This window comes from Lissotriton vulgaris, chromosome 4_1 (genome assembly GCF_964263255.1).
Source record: "Lissotriton vulgaris chromosome 4_1, aLisVul1.2, whole genome shotgun sequence".
NCBI lineage: Eukaryota > Metazoa > Chordata > Amphibia > Caudata > Salamandridae > Lissotriton > Lissotriton vulgaris.
Genome location: NC_141691.1, coordinates 578509764 through 578524848, shown reverse-complemented (window position 1 = coordinate 578524848; position 15085 = coordinate 578509764). Strand labels below are relative to the sequence as shown.

Here is a 15085-nt window from a genome sequence, read left to right as displayed (position 1 = left end):
AGCAGCCCAGTGTAATGCATGAGCCCAGAAAATATCTCTTCTAAGTTTTGCAGGTGTTGCAATAAAGTGCAATATTATTGAATAATTATGTAGATTTGTCCAGTTGCTTGACGATTCAATGTTATTGGCCATTCAGTTAGAATCAGACCTTCCAGGAGCATTTACTTGTTTTTTTTCTTGTTGGAGAAAAGACTAAGGGGAAACATAAATATATGAAGACAAAGAGGGGATAAACTAGAAGCAACTGAATCATGGTCCCTTGCTTCTATTAGGCTCCAGTATTTATTTCATGTTCTGCATAATGACCATCGCATAGCTATGTTCTGCACTCATGGTTGAGGGGAGTTAGAATTAGCTGGAGGAGACACAGAACCTCTTCCAGGAGAACTTGGGAGCTGATCTTGACATGCATTCTCGAAGGATGCAGCTATATATCTAAACGTGATTGGTACAAGGGATGATAGGATCATTAATAACAGCAGCAGTCAATTTACATGTAGATCGATGAATGTGGGGTTGACAGTAGAATTAATTTAATGCTTCTGAGAACTTCAGGTGACATGAAATTCTTGGTGAAGGAAAAGTCCTCTTTGTTAAGGTCTTGTAAGAGTAATTGTTAGCAATGCCCGCTGCCTCCCTCCGTACGTGTGCTGTGATATAGAGATGTTAGCATGCCTAGCCATCTAAGTGTTCAGGTGGGCAATTTCTTGAGTAGATATGTAGAGACTGAGTTTATGTACATGATTTAGTATATCGCACACCCATATAGGTTTCCTCACCGAAGGCTGCAGAAAAGACCTCCAGTCAAAGGCACAACATGATGACACCAAACACACAAAGATGAGGTGGCACAGTGCTTCCTGAGGAAGATAACATTTAGTGCCTAAACTGCCATTTAATCCATTTTTTCACGCTGAATTCCACTGTAGCCATATTTTTCATTGTTATTTCCTTTTTTAGGGGGGCCCAGCCACCACCAGCATACCACATTCTTTCTGTATGGTATGTATATATTTTCATTTCTTTGACCACTTAATAATGTAGTCACACTCCTTCTTCATGTTTCTTGTTCCCCGTTACTAAGTCTGAGGGTTTTCCTCTATTATCCATTCGATAACGTAATATGGCTAGTACTGGCCATCAATGAAGTGACAAATGCTTACCTATTTTTGTTCCTTTGTTGCTACCATATTTCTCAGTGAGAGAAGATTATGTAGTTCCTTTTTAAAGGTGTTACTGCCAAGAACAGCACCCCCTGCCACCTCTCTTCTATGGTTATCTGCAATGTTAACTTAGTAGTGTTGATAATTTGACTAAGTGCAGTCTTCCAGCTGACACAAAAATGGTACTTTATTAACATAAGGCCTACGTGTTAAAAAACTAGTCACACTGTACTGAATTCAGGAAAGTGTAGGAAGCCCACATACACCTTGTCATGAAGGCCTCTGTAATTAGGTGGTCACTGGAGAATTAGACACATGACTGCACCTTTACTTTGCCCGTTTGCTCCTCGGTGGAGTAGCGAATGCCATTGTGCTTATGATGCCAACGAAAGGCCTAACAATCCCCCTGCCAGTGTTATTTCATGCATGTTAATGACCACCATCCTTAATGGTTCTGCCACCACATTCAAAATACCAAATATATTGTGGAGATGTAGTGCATTTAGTATGTATCCCCTACATCTTTACCTGGTGAATATAGTGTTTGTGCATCACAATCCCACTTCATCACTCAGTCAGGAGATAGTGGTTATTGGTCCTGACACTTATCTGGCTTGATATATATCTGTCTGGTCTGGACCTTCATGTTAATTATCTTACCTCATATCTACACACGCACTCCCCTGGTGGTTGCACTAGTTGGTGGTGTCTTACTGATCTTAGTCTATTTGCTAGTTATTCATGGTCTCCAGCTCTATGGCTATTAAAATGCTGCTCTCTTTTTTTACCTAAGTCCATTCTTATTGTCTGGTCTACCTTGTTACATTATGCAGCTTGTTTCTTTGTCATGGCATTGGTTTGGCTCTGTCCCGCCTCGTTGTTTCAGATAACCACATCACAGCATCACATCACATCATGACCAGAATAGAGGGCTGTGCAGTTTATCCTCAAGCCTCCTAATTACCCGATGCCCTCATCCCTGTTTGTACCATAGAAGGTGAGGTGTAAGGTAAAAGGAAACAGAAGGAACAGGGTTAGTGTAGTCTCAGGAAACAATGGCACACACCAGGTCAGGTAAGTGAGTGAGAAGAACGCCACTTCCACTGTTAGGCCTGAGGGTAACTAGGAGCAGGTGGAACCGAGAGACTGGCTCCTACTGGTAAGGCTGTAAGGATAACTAGAGAGAGTTCAGTAGCAAGCAGTTACACAAGAAATCAAAGGCGAATCCGAAAATAGAATAAAAAGTGCCCATGAAAGGAAAGGGATGTGCCAGTTGAACAAATCACCAACTGGACATGGTCAGGTGAAGACTAGAAGTTAGTGCTGACTTAAATAGTGTCAAAAACCCCATTTAACCTGCAAGTGAATGATCATCAACCTGGAAGTCAGTGATGGCCATCTTGGATTGGGAAATAAGTCAAGGTGTAAAGAGAGATTCTGAAAGGGTGATCGCCAATCAGGCAGAACTCTAACCATGCACGAGGCAGAGAGCACAATGGGCAAACATTGTCCATCACTGTCCTGGTGACCATCAACCCTTGTCTAAAGATTGGCAAGCGTGGACCCCTAAAGCCTGTGGTGACTATTTCTGCCAACCCTAGAGCCCCCAGTACCCCACTACTAAGTCACATCACATCACATTCTATGTTGCTGGCCCTGAATGTCTGATCAGGTAATCTAGATCCTCTAGAGTTTCTGGTATGTTGTTTATATCTCTTTAGTACTCCCACAGCTTAGAAAGTCCTATAGTTATAACATTTTGAAATACTTGGACAAGTGGAAGTTAATTTTGTGTGGGGAGTCCTACTTCTTGGAACTTTCATCCCTGCTCTTTCATTCTCCAGAGGATCACCTTTTATTTGAAAAGACTGTTAGGTACCTGGATATCCTCTCACTGAGTGGAGCAATGTTATCACTGGCCCTTTTGCAACTCAAAAGCTTTCTAGTGACCATTTGCCACCTAAACGATATGCCAGCAGCATTCTAGAAAATATTAAGCAACATAAAACGACTGAACAATAATGAAATATCAAACTCCTAAACTAGTTGGAATTGTGTATGAACTCATGCATGTGATTTGCAGTGGGAGCAATGAGGCTTTCTGGTCCAATCAGGCCTTCTAGCTTCCCTTTTTGAGCAACCTAGTATACTGCTAGAGATGCACTGATTAATTCTGTATATCGGTGGATGCGCTTCATATGCAGAGTTATTTCAGAGGGGGGTGGAAAGAACCTGCAAGTGCCTACATCTGTCTATTGCACACCAGTCTGATCTTTTGGGATTAACCTTTCTCCCATATTGCTGTAGTAATCATTCTCTACCTTTTGCCAAACGAACACATCCTTTTTTTCCAAATAGTGCCACATCACTCTTCTTCTTCTCCATCTCTCTATTTTCCACATATATAACCAGCATGTTAGTGTACATAATCATGCTATAAAATATAAATCAATCAAATTGGGACTAAACAAAGCTTTCAACAAAGCAATACAAAACATTTTATGGCACGAAGTGGAGTCAAAAGCAAAAGGATGTTTGAAAATATTTCCAAACTATATTGTCCACTGTAGACAATCATCAACATTCCTAAACGCATCTGTGTCTGTACAGTCAATTATAAATTAAACATACATAGGTGTGTAAAAAATAAAAGGAAATGAACGGCTAAGTATAGCCATTAGCAGTTTTTAAGGGAAACCTTCATACATATTCCCAGTACATATCTCCCAGTTTCAAAAGTGTTGTATCTTTAATACTTCACCCAAATAAACAGAAACATTGCTGCTCCCTTGTATTATACATTTTTCAGAAGTTTCCATAATACTTGAAAATGGAGAAATTTAGGGTGTTGCAGGTAGGATTGTATTCTGCACACACCTGGTGGAAAATGCTCTCTATCTTTTTTGTTTAAAAACGCTTCATTAGACTATAGGAAAATTACAAAAATAACAGCAAATCAAATAGTGCACATAAACCAACAGCATTACTTTAAATGCACCTACAGATTGATATATTACAATATTAAATATAAAATATTCATTATTTCAGTAAATACATGTTAAAGTCCTGCCCTATACAGAATAGATTACTAACTTGAATAATAAGCACAGACTCGATTTTTTTAATAGCGAAAACATGGGAGGAAAAAGGAGAAGAAGAAAGAAGAGAAGAGTGATAAAAAACGAAAGATTTATGTTGAGCCATTACAAACCTTACCGAATACTAGCAAAAAAGCCTATATGTAAATGGAGACATTGGTAAATGAACAACTCCAATGGCTTTATATGTTTTTAAGCTTATGCAAAGATATGTAAGGTTTATTCTATAAGAACTTAGTAAAAAGACTGTCAATTCTTTATGAAAAGTGAGGGAGTTTTACTCACAGAAGGAACATATAAAAATTGATAATAGATAACATCATCATTTTAATAGTATCAAGCCTGCCCCACCAAGATTGGAAGAGGGGTGTTGGATAATAGTACTAATGAGACTGGAATAAAGGATACCTAAGCATTTAATTTTAGAGGGTTCAAAAACTCAGATTCTTTGAACATTTCTTTAAGCCAATATATATTAAGCAACAAGACCTCAGAATTATCAATATTCCAATTATAACGAGAGACCGCAGAATGAGAAGACTGAATTAAAAAAAATTCTGAAATAGAATTATTTTGGTTAGACGTTTATATTAATATGTCCTTTTAATAGGCTGTAAACTGAACCTCTACCTCCTTGCACTTAGAACCAGCAATGCTATTTGATCTATTCCAAAAGGGTTCTAGGCTTAATGTAAAGAATAATAGGTAGTAGACACATCCCTGTCTAATACCTCTTTTAAAGTGAAAAATAGGAAGATTGCCTTCCAGTAACAAAAACTGAGGTTTTGGGACCTGTATAAAGAACCCTAATATATTGTAAAATTTTGGGCCCAAATCCATGCTGCTTCAAAACTTTGAACATAAAATCCCAACTTACATGTTTGAAACCCTTCTCGGCAAGTGTTACTGCCACAATTGGATCCATGTGTATAAAAGCATTGTGAAGAATATTTAAAAAGGCCCTAGTGTCATCTGTAATATATCTTCCTTTAACAAACCCAGATTGTTCTATGGCAAATAAATCAGGAACAAGACAAAATAAGAGATTATATGAACAAATAGCAAACATAAGGCTGAATCCACATGAGCATAACTGGACAAGCCATGGAACATAGTAAAAAATAGAAATGACAGAACAGACCATACAACTGTATTTGAAAGAAAATTCACAAAGAATGAGAGAAAATGTTTGGTAAGAGGTCAAATTGACTTTTACCATAGCACTGTAGTTAACATGAAAGTACACATTGAGTATGACGAGTGGTGAAGTACCTACGTCAATGGCAACCCATACCTCTGATGACCCTGGAAGTTAGCAAAAGGGAAGAAGGGAGAAAATGTGAGGCAAAAAAGGACAAAGGAACAGCGAACATGGAGCTCAGCCACACACCAACCAGGTGAACTTACCCTAACAAAGGAGGATTGAGGGAATAACAACACCGTGGAGATGATGTACATTTAATGACAAAACTTCAAATACTTCCACCAAGTTCACAATGACAAACAAGAGACCTGTAAAAAAACAGACACATCAAGGCAAAATCAATATCATCCTAGTATGAGGTCAGGAGATAAACAACAAGTAACAAGACATCTGAGTTCAAGAGAGCATGTTTTGAGCATAAGAAAGATAGCATAGGGTGTAATCATGTTTTCTCAACATCCATTTGAAGTTGAATACATTTCCACTATTGATCCGGAGAATCAAAATTAGTGGTCTTGTCTACACACGTAACTTTAAATAGAGATGCGTGGTCCAAACCAAATCTCAAATTCATGGATCTTCCGGATGGACACAAATCTTCTGTTTGCTGTGATTCTCAAGGTGCCGTGAGAGGAAAATAAATTTTGCCTAGACCACAGTGTGAGAAATTGGATTGTTGGTTGAGGGATGTGAACCCCTGCTCAAGAAACAGTCACAATATTTGTCCGAGTGACCCACAAAAAGCCACTTCACTAAGCTGTGGTTTACCTTCTAGTAGCTTGGCACAAAAGCAGTCAAGCAGTCAGGCTTTACTTAGAGGCAATGTGTAGAGTATTTATGTAGCACTTAAACATTAATGAAGTGAAAACATAGTAAGAAAAATGTCACACATATTTAGAAAAATAGTGTAAACTTTAATAAATTATTTGAGACCAAAACAACAAAAATCCAATCAGTAGAGCCGGAGTAATATATTTTTTTACATTTAAAGTGTAAAATAGCACCTACAAGATCAAAATGTCAACCGCGCAGAGACATCTATTCATGCGAGAATGAGGCAAAGTCGAAAGTTATGAACATCGATGAGAAAGCACGAGAAATACACAAAGTGGATTGTGGTCAGTTTCCACTTACCTTGGGACTCAGAATTTTTTTTAAAGAACATTTTCTGAGAAGGTAAAGTTCAAGGGTGCAGGACCAAGGTACAGTGAAGTTTCTATGTTTTGACTTAGTCTCTTTTTGGCAGTCAAACATCTCCAGTGGGATGAAGCCGCCTACTGTACCTAATGAGGGCTCCATGAGGTCAGATACCTCTTCTGTGGATAGCTGCTGAGTAGGAGTTGCTGTGAAGAGAAAAACGCAGTGGGAGCTGCCAAAAAGTCAGGCCAAACAGCAATGCATCTTGGGAGAATCAGCAAGCAGATAGGTCTTGATCCCCTTCTGGTTCTCCGAACACATTATGGCAAAAAATCTTCTCTAAGTCGCAAGTTTTGGATTTGAGCTATCTGGACACCTTTAGCATCACTTCCAAGGGTCCAGGAATGGGGTGAGTGCACCACTTAAAGGGTCAGGACTCACTCAGACTGGGTCCAGGTACAGGACTTTTCTGTCCTTGAAGCTCTGATTAGTAGGACAGCCAACTAGCCCTTGGAGTCACTCTGCAAGTCTTGGGTTCAAGCAGGAAAGCCGGTCTCAAGCAACAGGGCATTCCTCTGAGGGTGCAAGGTAGACTTCAGATAGCAGGCCAGTCCTCTTGGCACTGCAGGACAGTCCTCTGAGAGTCAGTATGCAGGTCCAGAAGTGAACTGAAAAGTGGGTCTGAGAGTCCTATTTTTATATCAGGTGCCCACTTTCAAGTGGAAGAAACCTCTGGAATTTCCCTCCACCTCCACAGAAGTGTCTGGAATTTCCTACCTCCCTGTCCTAATCAAAGTGTTTCTGGGGGCACAATAGGCTAGTGTGAAGTTCTTTGTGTTTGAGCCAAGGCAGGGTATTTGAAGTGCAAGTCGGTCTGTGCACAGCTCCCTCTCACCCCCCCCCCCCCCCACCCCAACCTGATTTGGATGTTGCATCCTGCCAACAACCAATCCCTTTGTTCTTTGGCTGTCTGGGAGGAATACACAAAGGCCAACTTTCAACTACACCCAGTCATATGACACATAAAACGGACTGCAGCCAACAAATGAGTAGTACAAAAAAAAAAACTTTCTAAAAGTGGCATTTTCAGAAGTGTTGCTTGAAATCCAACTTTGCCATTAAAGAGGAGTTAAATTAGAATTTCTAAGACACTAAACATCACATTTCTACCTGCTCCCAAACAAACCTGATCACTTAATAAATGTCCTATGAGAGAGGCAGACTTTACAGTAGCGCAAAATACATTTATGAGTTTTTCACTCCTAGGACTTGTAAAACTTAAAAGTACATGTCCAACTTTTTTAAATACAATGCATGCTGCCCTGTGGGTTGTTTAGGTCCAACCTTTGGGGTGACATATGTAAAAAAAGGGAGTTTTAATCAGGGCAAGGATTTATTTTGCCAGGTTAAATTGGCAGTTTAAAAGTGCCCACAGGCTGCAAGGGCAGGCCTGAGACATGCTTTAAGGGACTACTTCAACGAGTGGCATAATAAGTGCTGCAGGCCCACTAGTAGCATTTAATTTACCAGCCCTGGGTAAATGGAATACCACTTTACTAGGGTCTTACCAGTAAATTAAATATGTCAATCACGTGTAAGTCAATATTACCATGTTTTAGGTAGCGAGCACAAGCACTGTCGCACTGTTCAACATTGCTAAAGTGCACAGAGTCCTAAGATTATCAAAAAAGAATTCAGCTAAGCAGTAGTGGAGAAGGCAAAACGTTTGGAGGTGACCCTGCAGAGATGGCCTATACCAATACATAGCATTTGTTTTTGTTGTTTTGCAGAAGGAAGGACTTTCGTATGAACAATGAAATGCAAGGAAAGGACTATGATTTCTCTGCACTTAGAGGAGCGATTTGGTGAAAAGATCTTAGGCCCAATACAAAGAGCCCTTTTCCAATGCAAAGCTTGAAAGAAATTACGTTGTTTGAAAGTTAAATGCATCTACCTAACATGTCCACTTCCTTGACCCAACGGATCGTGTGGCCGTGGACATTAGACATGACCTTACAGCCTTAGAGGTATGTCTGGTGAACAACGAGCCCACCCACGAGAAGGGCCATCTACTGGATCCCATCTTTACCAATATTCCAACGATGACCACCGACCCTCCGGCGACCCTCCCATGGACTGACCATTTCCTAGTCCCGTTTTCCTGGGAAACTCCCATGTCCAATCACTCTACTCCTAAAACCCAGATCACTGATCGCCAATGGCATAAATTATCACCTGATATTTGGGCCCGCGCTCTTACCGATTCCACTCCCGAGCTTTCCTCGGACCCAAATGTGGCCGATAAACAATTCAGTGACTGGATTACGTCGTCCCTTGACACTCTGCTTCCAAAAATCACCACCCTTAAACAACCTAAAAAGATATCCCCTGCTCCATGGTACACTCCAGAGCTTAAAGCCTTACGGCAAGAATGTAAAAAGACCGAACGCTCATGGAGACGTGATAAAACAGGAGCAAACAAAAATATCTACTCCATCTCTCTTCTCAATTATAAAACCGCTATCCGGAATACTAAAAGCGTGTTTTTCCAGGAGAGAATAGAGAGAGCAGGTGGCTCCGGGAAGGAAGCATTTGCCATCCTTAAAGAACTCTCAAAACCACCAGTACAAGATCGTGGACCCCCCTCTGACCCTAAAGCTGATCAAGAGAAATGCCAACAACTGGCTAACTTTTTCCAGGACAAAATCCGATTAATCCTGGATTCAATTCCTCCCCTGTGCCCGAGGGAAGAAACTGTTCCTCCATATCCAACCTCTCCCACCGGCCTATCCACATGGGGCCAGGTCACTTCAGATGAAGTACGGACGACGCTTAACTCTATGAAGAGTGGTTCCCCCAGAGATCCAGCTCCTCTTCGGATTCTTAAAGAGGTAGCCCCTTCTATCATCCCTGCCCTCACTCAGTTGATTAATACGTCACTTCAACAGGGAGTTGTGCCCCAGAGTTGGAAGAACGCGGTGGTAAAGGCCTTATTGAAGAAACCCACTCTGGACCCTGAAAACCTGGCGAATTATCGGCCCATTTCCTTACTCCCAGGAGTAAGTAAAATTGCGGAAAAACTTATCAACAAGAAACTTTCGCAGTATCTAGAGGCTAACAACAAACTGAAAAACTCCCAGACGGGTTTCCGACCAGGACAGGGCACGGACATCGCCCTCCTGGCGGCGGTAGAGGAAGCCAGAACGCTGCTAGATGGTGGAGGATCAGTGGCAGTGATCCTCCTCGACCTGAGTGCAGCGTTCGACACTGTTGACCACCAGCTCCTCATCGAAAGGCTGGCAAGAGTTGGTCTTGAAGGCACAGCCATATCCTGGCTCTCATCCTTCTTGACACAACGATCTTATCAGATCTGGGAGAAAAACGCCCGCTCCTCCGAAATGCCCCTCCAATGTGGTGTGCCTCAGGGCTCCTCCCTGAGCCCTACATTATTTAACATCTATATGTCCACATTGGAGGAGGTCATCACCCCTTTCGGAGTGAGTGTCATCAGCTATGCTGATGACACACAATTAGTGGTGTCTTTGTCCCATCCTAAACAACAGAAAGCCGATCTTCTTAACTGCCTCACGCAGGTCCATCATTGGATGAACATATCAGCTCTAAAATTAAACGGGGCAAAAACCGAGGTCCTTGTACTCGGCCCAAAAGGAACCTCACTTCCTCTGGACATGTGGCCAACATGTCTAGGTCCTCCCCCAGACCCAAAGACAGAGGTGAAAAGTCTGGGTGTTTGGATCGACTCGGAACTCTCATTCGCCCCACAAGCAAAAAAGGTCGTAGGGACCTGTTTCGGTCTGCTAAAATCCCTGAGGAAAGTTCTGCCCCTCCTTCCTCCGAAATCGCAAAAACTGTTAGTCCAGGGTCTTATTATATCAAGACTGGACTACAGTAATGCGATCTATTTGGGTGCACCGGAAGCAACATTGAATAAACTGCAGAGGATCCAGAATACTGCTGCCCGGATCATTACCAACACCCCGGCCAGATCATCGGCCAAGCCTGCCCTCAAACTCCTGCACTGGCTTCCCATAAGGGAGAGAATTAAATTTAAAGCCATGTGTCTGGTGCACAAAACCCTGAACAACCAAGGCCCTCCAATTCTCCGAAATTTCATTACCCCTTACATAGCCACAAGATCCCTTCGCTCCAATGCAGAAAATCTTATCAATGCCCCAAGGTTTAGGAAAGCACGGTCAGGAGGAAGACGGTTCTCGGTCCATGCGGCCCGTCTTTGGAACTCCCTCCCGCGGGATCTTCGTTTGGAACCCCAATACCTCCGTTTTAGGAAACGATTAAAGACACATCTTTTCCCCTAGCCCCTAAATCCTTCTCGTTAACTCAGCCTCAGTCCTCTGTTTCATGTCTTCAAGGTTCCTCAGCGCTGGGATACTTCCGGGTGACTATGCGCTTTATAAAAATAAATAATAATAATAATAATAATAATAATAATGAAAAAATAGGAAAGATAAGTCTCTGTCAGATCTCCTTTCAGAGGGCTACAGGCAAGCAGGAGTTACACTGCCTTATGCTCCCGATATCCTGGTGCTGGCCCTACTATGGATCCTGCTCAACTGGGCCAAGCACCCCCTCTGCACCTAACTCTCAGTTAAGAAGCATCAGTCCAGCAATCAAGGCTCCTTCGGGGAGGGGGGCTGCAGATACAGATCAGTGAACATGACTCATAACTCAATATGCAGGCAGCGCAAACAATAAATCAATGTCCAGTGAAAAAATTGTTTTATATAAAATATTCTAATTTTACACATGCAAATGTAAACATCATTAAAAAGCAATAACACAATCCTCTTTGAGGTCAGTGTTCCATTAGTTGTCCGGTCACTCCTACTAACTTTAGTGTAACAGATTCAATGTTATTCCCCTTTCACTGTTGAGCACATCCAGGGAATGTAAACTATTGGGCCATACTCAAGAGTTCTCCCCTCTGACTTCTTTCAGAAGTTCAGTCACAAGAGTCAACAGGGTCGCAGATCCAATGGCAGTATGTCCTCCAGGGTCCCAAAGGCCTTATTCATGGCTCCCCCACTCCAGCTGTATGAAACTCTTCAGCAGCACAACAAAGTCGTGCTCTGGATCGGCACAGTCAGGCTGTGCGTGTTCACACACGGCAGCACCCGGCAGGTGCCGGCTCTCTGCTCCAAGCCACGCTACCGGCTTGTTCTAGTGAGCAGGGTTATTCCAGCTCTGGTGATCGCACAGTAAGTCACACTTCCCTTCATTGGGGGGAAGATTGATTTCCTTGTTCCGATGAGCCTCTGATGATGTAATGTGGTCATCGGGCCTCCTTTGGTGCAGTTTGCATTATGTTGGCTGGACCCTTTCATGGCCCTGGGTGACAGCCTGAGCTCTTGGCATTAGTGTCTGCGGTGGCCCCTCTTGGCATATAGGGTCACTACTGCAGCACTTATAAGTCTAGTCATGCTGACTTGGCATTGATGTTCATGATGACCCCCTTCGTGGCACATGGTGCCACTCACAAAGAGGTTGTACCAGCCTGGCACCCTCCACATAGTGCTTACTCCTTGGCTCAGTCCTCGGTGGCTCCTCCTGGCACATGGGTCACCACAACAATCCAGCACACAGGCTACGGCACATTCGATTCCGCTCACCTCGCACAGGAAGTCCTAATGATAGTTCTCCCCTCTGGACCTTGCTCCTTCCAACACTTTCCTCTTTCGCACAGAGCGCACTGGTCTTGCCAAGCAGGCAGGCGCTGTGCTCCAGGCTCCAGGTCAGGTGATCATGGTTTCCCTGGGTATTGTCTCCTTATCCAGCAGGAAGCTAGCAGGCCTGGGCCCCCAGTCCTGGTCACAGGCAGAAGTCTTTTATAGTTTCCCCTTCAAACACAGCCTGTCTGGCTGTTCGGCAGATGACAACGTTTAGGGTCAGGAATCAACAGGGGGGCACCCTAGGTGCCCCCTAGGCCGCCATTCAGCCATTCTGCAGCCTCCTACCCATGGGGGCCATGCTGGGGGCTCCCGAAGACAATTTCCCATTGCCTTTTTGTGCCAGAAAGACCAGTACAAAAAGGCAGTGGGACACTGCCATCATACGCCCTTGGCCGGAAGAGGCAACCGGGGGAATACTGAAGGATTTCCGGAAAGCGGACGGGGTCTCCGAGCCCATTGTAAGCCATCCGGAAAACCGAGTCAGATTCCTTTCTGACCGAGCCCATCAGAATGGCTCGGTTGGAAAGGAATCTGAATGACACATACCAATGTGATTCAGAAAAGGGGGTGGTGATGAACAGAGTGTCTGAATTAAGCAGACCACTCTTACCCAGTCCAAAGATCAGGGCTTGATCCATCACTGTTTTTAGCTCACTGCACCATCCCAGCTCAGAACTTGGCTATATGCAAATTAGTCTGACCCTGGCCCAGTGCATCATGGGAACAGGGCAGACCAAACTACCAAGCCAATTCTTATACTGGGAAGGAAACAAGCTACCGGGGACCGGTTTCTGGCATTTTAGCAGTCTTCGGCCCGGCTTGCTTGAATCCTGATGGTGCAATGAGCTAGGGACTCACATCTGAGTATACCCTTCCACGCTTATGGTGGACAAAAATGATTCAGAAAAGGGGGTGGTGATGAACAGAGTGTCTGAATTAAGCAGATCACTCTTACACAGTCCAAAGATCAGGGCTTGATCCATCACCGTTTTTTAGCTCACTGCACCATCCCAGCTCAGAACTTGGCTATATGCAAATTAGTCTGACCCTGGCCCAGTGCATCATGGGAACAGGGCAGACCAAACCACCAAGCCAATTCTTATACTGGGAAGGAAACAAGCTACCGGGGACCGGTTTCTGGCATTTCAGCCATCTTCGGCCCGGCTTGCTTGAATCCTGATGGTGCAATGAGCTAGGGACTCACATCTGAGTATACCCTTCCACGCTTATGGTGGACAAAAATGATTCAGAAAAGGGGGTAAATGTAAATGTAAATGTACATGTATTTATATAGCGCAAATCGCCCACATCGCAGGCATCTATGCGCTTGCTTAGGGAACCCATCCTGGTATTCCCCTGTGAGATAGCCCCGGCAGGGTATCCACAAGGTGAAAGCCAGGCATCCCGCCGCGAGGGGCCGTTGTGGAGATTAAGCAAGCTATTGCCCAGAGTCGCAGAGTGTGAACCCATGAGTCGAGTAGGCACCGGAGCGAGAATTATCGAGTCCGTGGAATTATTGAGCCCAACCCCCGTCGAGGCGGGGAATTGAACCCTGGTCCAGGGCCGATCTCAGCTTCCGGGTCTGCCGCCTCTAAACCCTGTGCCACACTTCTCCAGTGCATCATGGGAACAGGGCAGTTCCCATGATGCACTGGGCCAGGGACAGACTGATTTGCATATAGCCAGGTTCTGAGCTGGGATGGTGCAGTGAGATAAATAACGGTGATGGATCAAGCCCTGATCTTTGGACTGGGTAAGAGTGGTCTGCTTAATTCAGACACTCTGTTCATCACCACCCCCTTTTCTGAATCGTTTTTGGCCACTATAGGTGTGGCAGGGTATACTGAGACATGAGTCCCTTTCTCACTGCACCATCAGGATTCAAGCAAGCTGGGCCGAAGAAGGCTGAAATGCCAGAAACCGGTCCCCGGTAGCTTGTCTCCTTTCTGGTGAAGAATTGGCTTGGTAGTTTAGTCTGCCATGTTCCCATGATGCACTGGGCCAGGGACAGACTGATTTGCATATAGCCAGGTTCTGAGCTGGGATGGTGCAGTGAGATAAATAACGGTGATGGATCAAGCCCTGATCTTTGGACTGGGTAAGAGTGGTCTGCTTAATTCAGACACTCTGTTCATCACCACCCCCTTTTCTGAATCGTTTTTGGCCACTATAGGTGTGGCAGGGTATACTCAGACATGAGTCCCTGTCTCCTTTCTGGTGAAGAATTGGCTTGGTATGTTAGTCTGCCCTGTTCCCATGATGCACTGGGCCAGGGACAGACTGATTTGCATATAGCCAGGTTCTGAGCTGGGATGGTGCAGTGAGATAAATAACGGTGATGGATCAAGCCCTGTTCTTTGGACTGGGTAAGAGTGGTCTGCTTAATTCAGACACTCTGTTCATCACCACCCCCTTTTCTGAATCGTTTTTGGCCACTATAGGTGTGGCAGGGTATACTCAGACATGAGTCTCTTTCTCACTCCACCATCAGGATTCAAGCAAGCCGGGCCGAAGAAGGCTGAAATGCCAGAAACCGGTCCCCGGTAGCTTGTCTCCTTTCTGGTGAAGAATTGGCTTAGTAGTTTAGTCTGCCCTGTTCCCATGATGCACTGGGCCAGGGACAGACTGATTTGCATATAGCCAGGTTCTGAGCTGGGATGGTGCAGTGAGATAAATAACAGTGATGGATCAAGCCCTGTTCTTTGGACTGGGTAAGAGTGGTCTGCTTAATTCAGACACTCTGTTCATCACCACCCCCTTTTCTGAATCGTTTTT

At 44.0% G+C, this 15085-nt stretch overlaps 1 protein-coding gene across 9 annotated transcripts in view; it reads left to right on the top strand.

Annotated features, from left to right (window-relative positions):
* The window catches only part of PDE1C (phosphodiesterase 1C), a 1706308-nt gene that overhangs the window by 685709 nt on the left and 1005514 nt on the right, over positions 1-15085 (top strand). For 4 of the 9 annotated variants that reach the window (XM_086964792.1, XM_086964786.1, XM_086964788.1 and 1 more), the window contains one exon: positions 961-1002. The exons of the other annotated variants lie outside the window; for them this stretch is intronic. In XM_086964792.1, coding sequence (XP_086820918.1) covers positions 961-1002 — 42 coding nt within the window. The remainder of the gene's footprint in view (positions 1-960; positions 1003-15085) is intronic. 9 annotated transcript variants of the gene reach the window in all.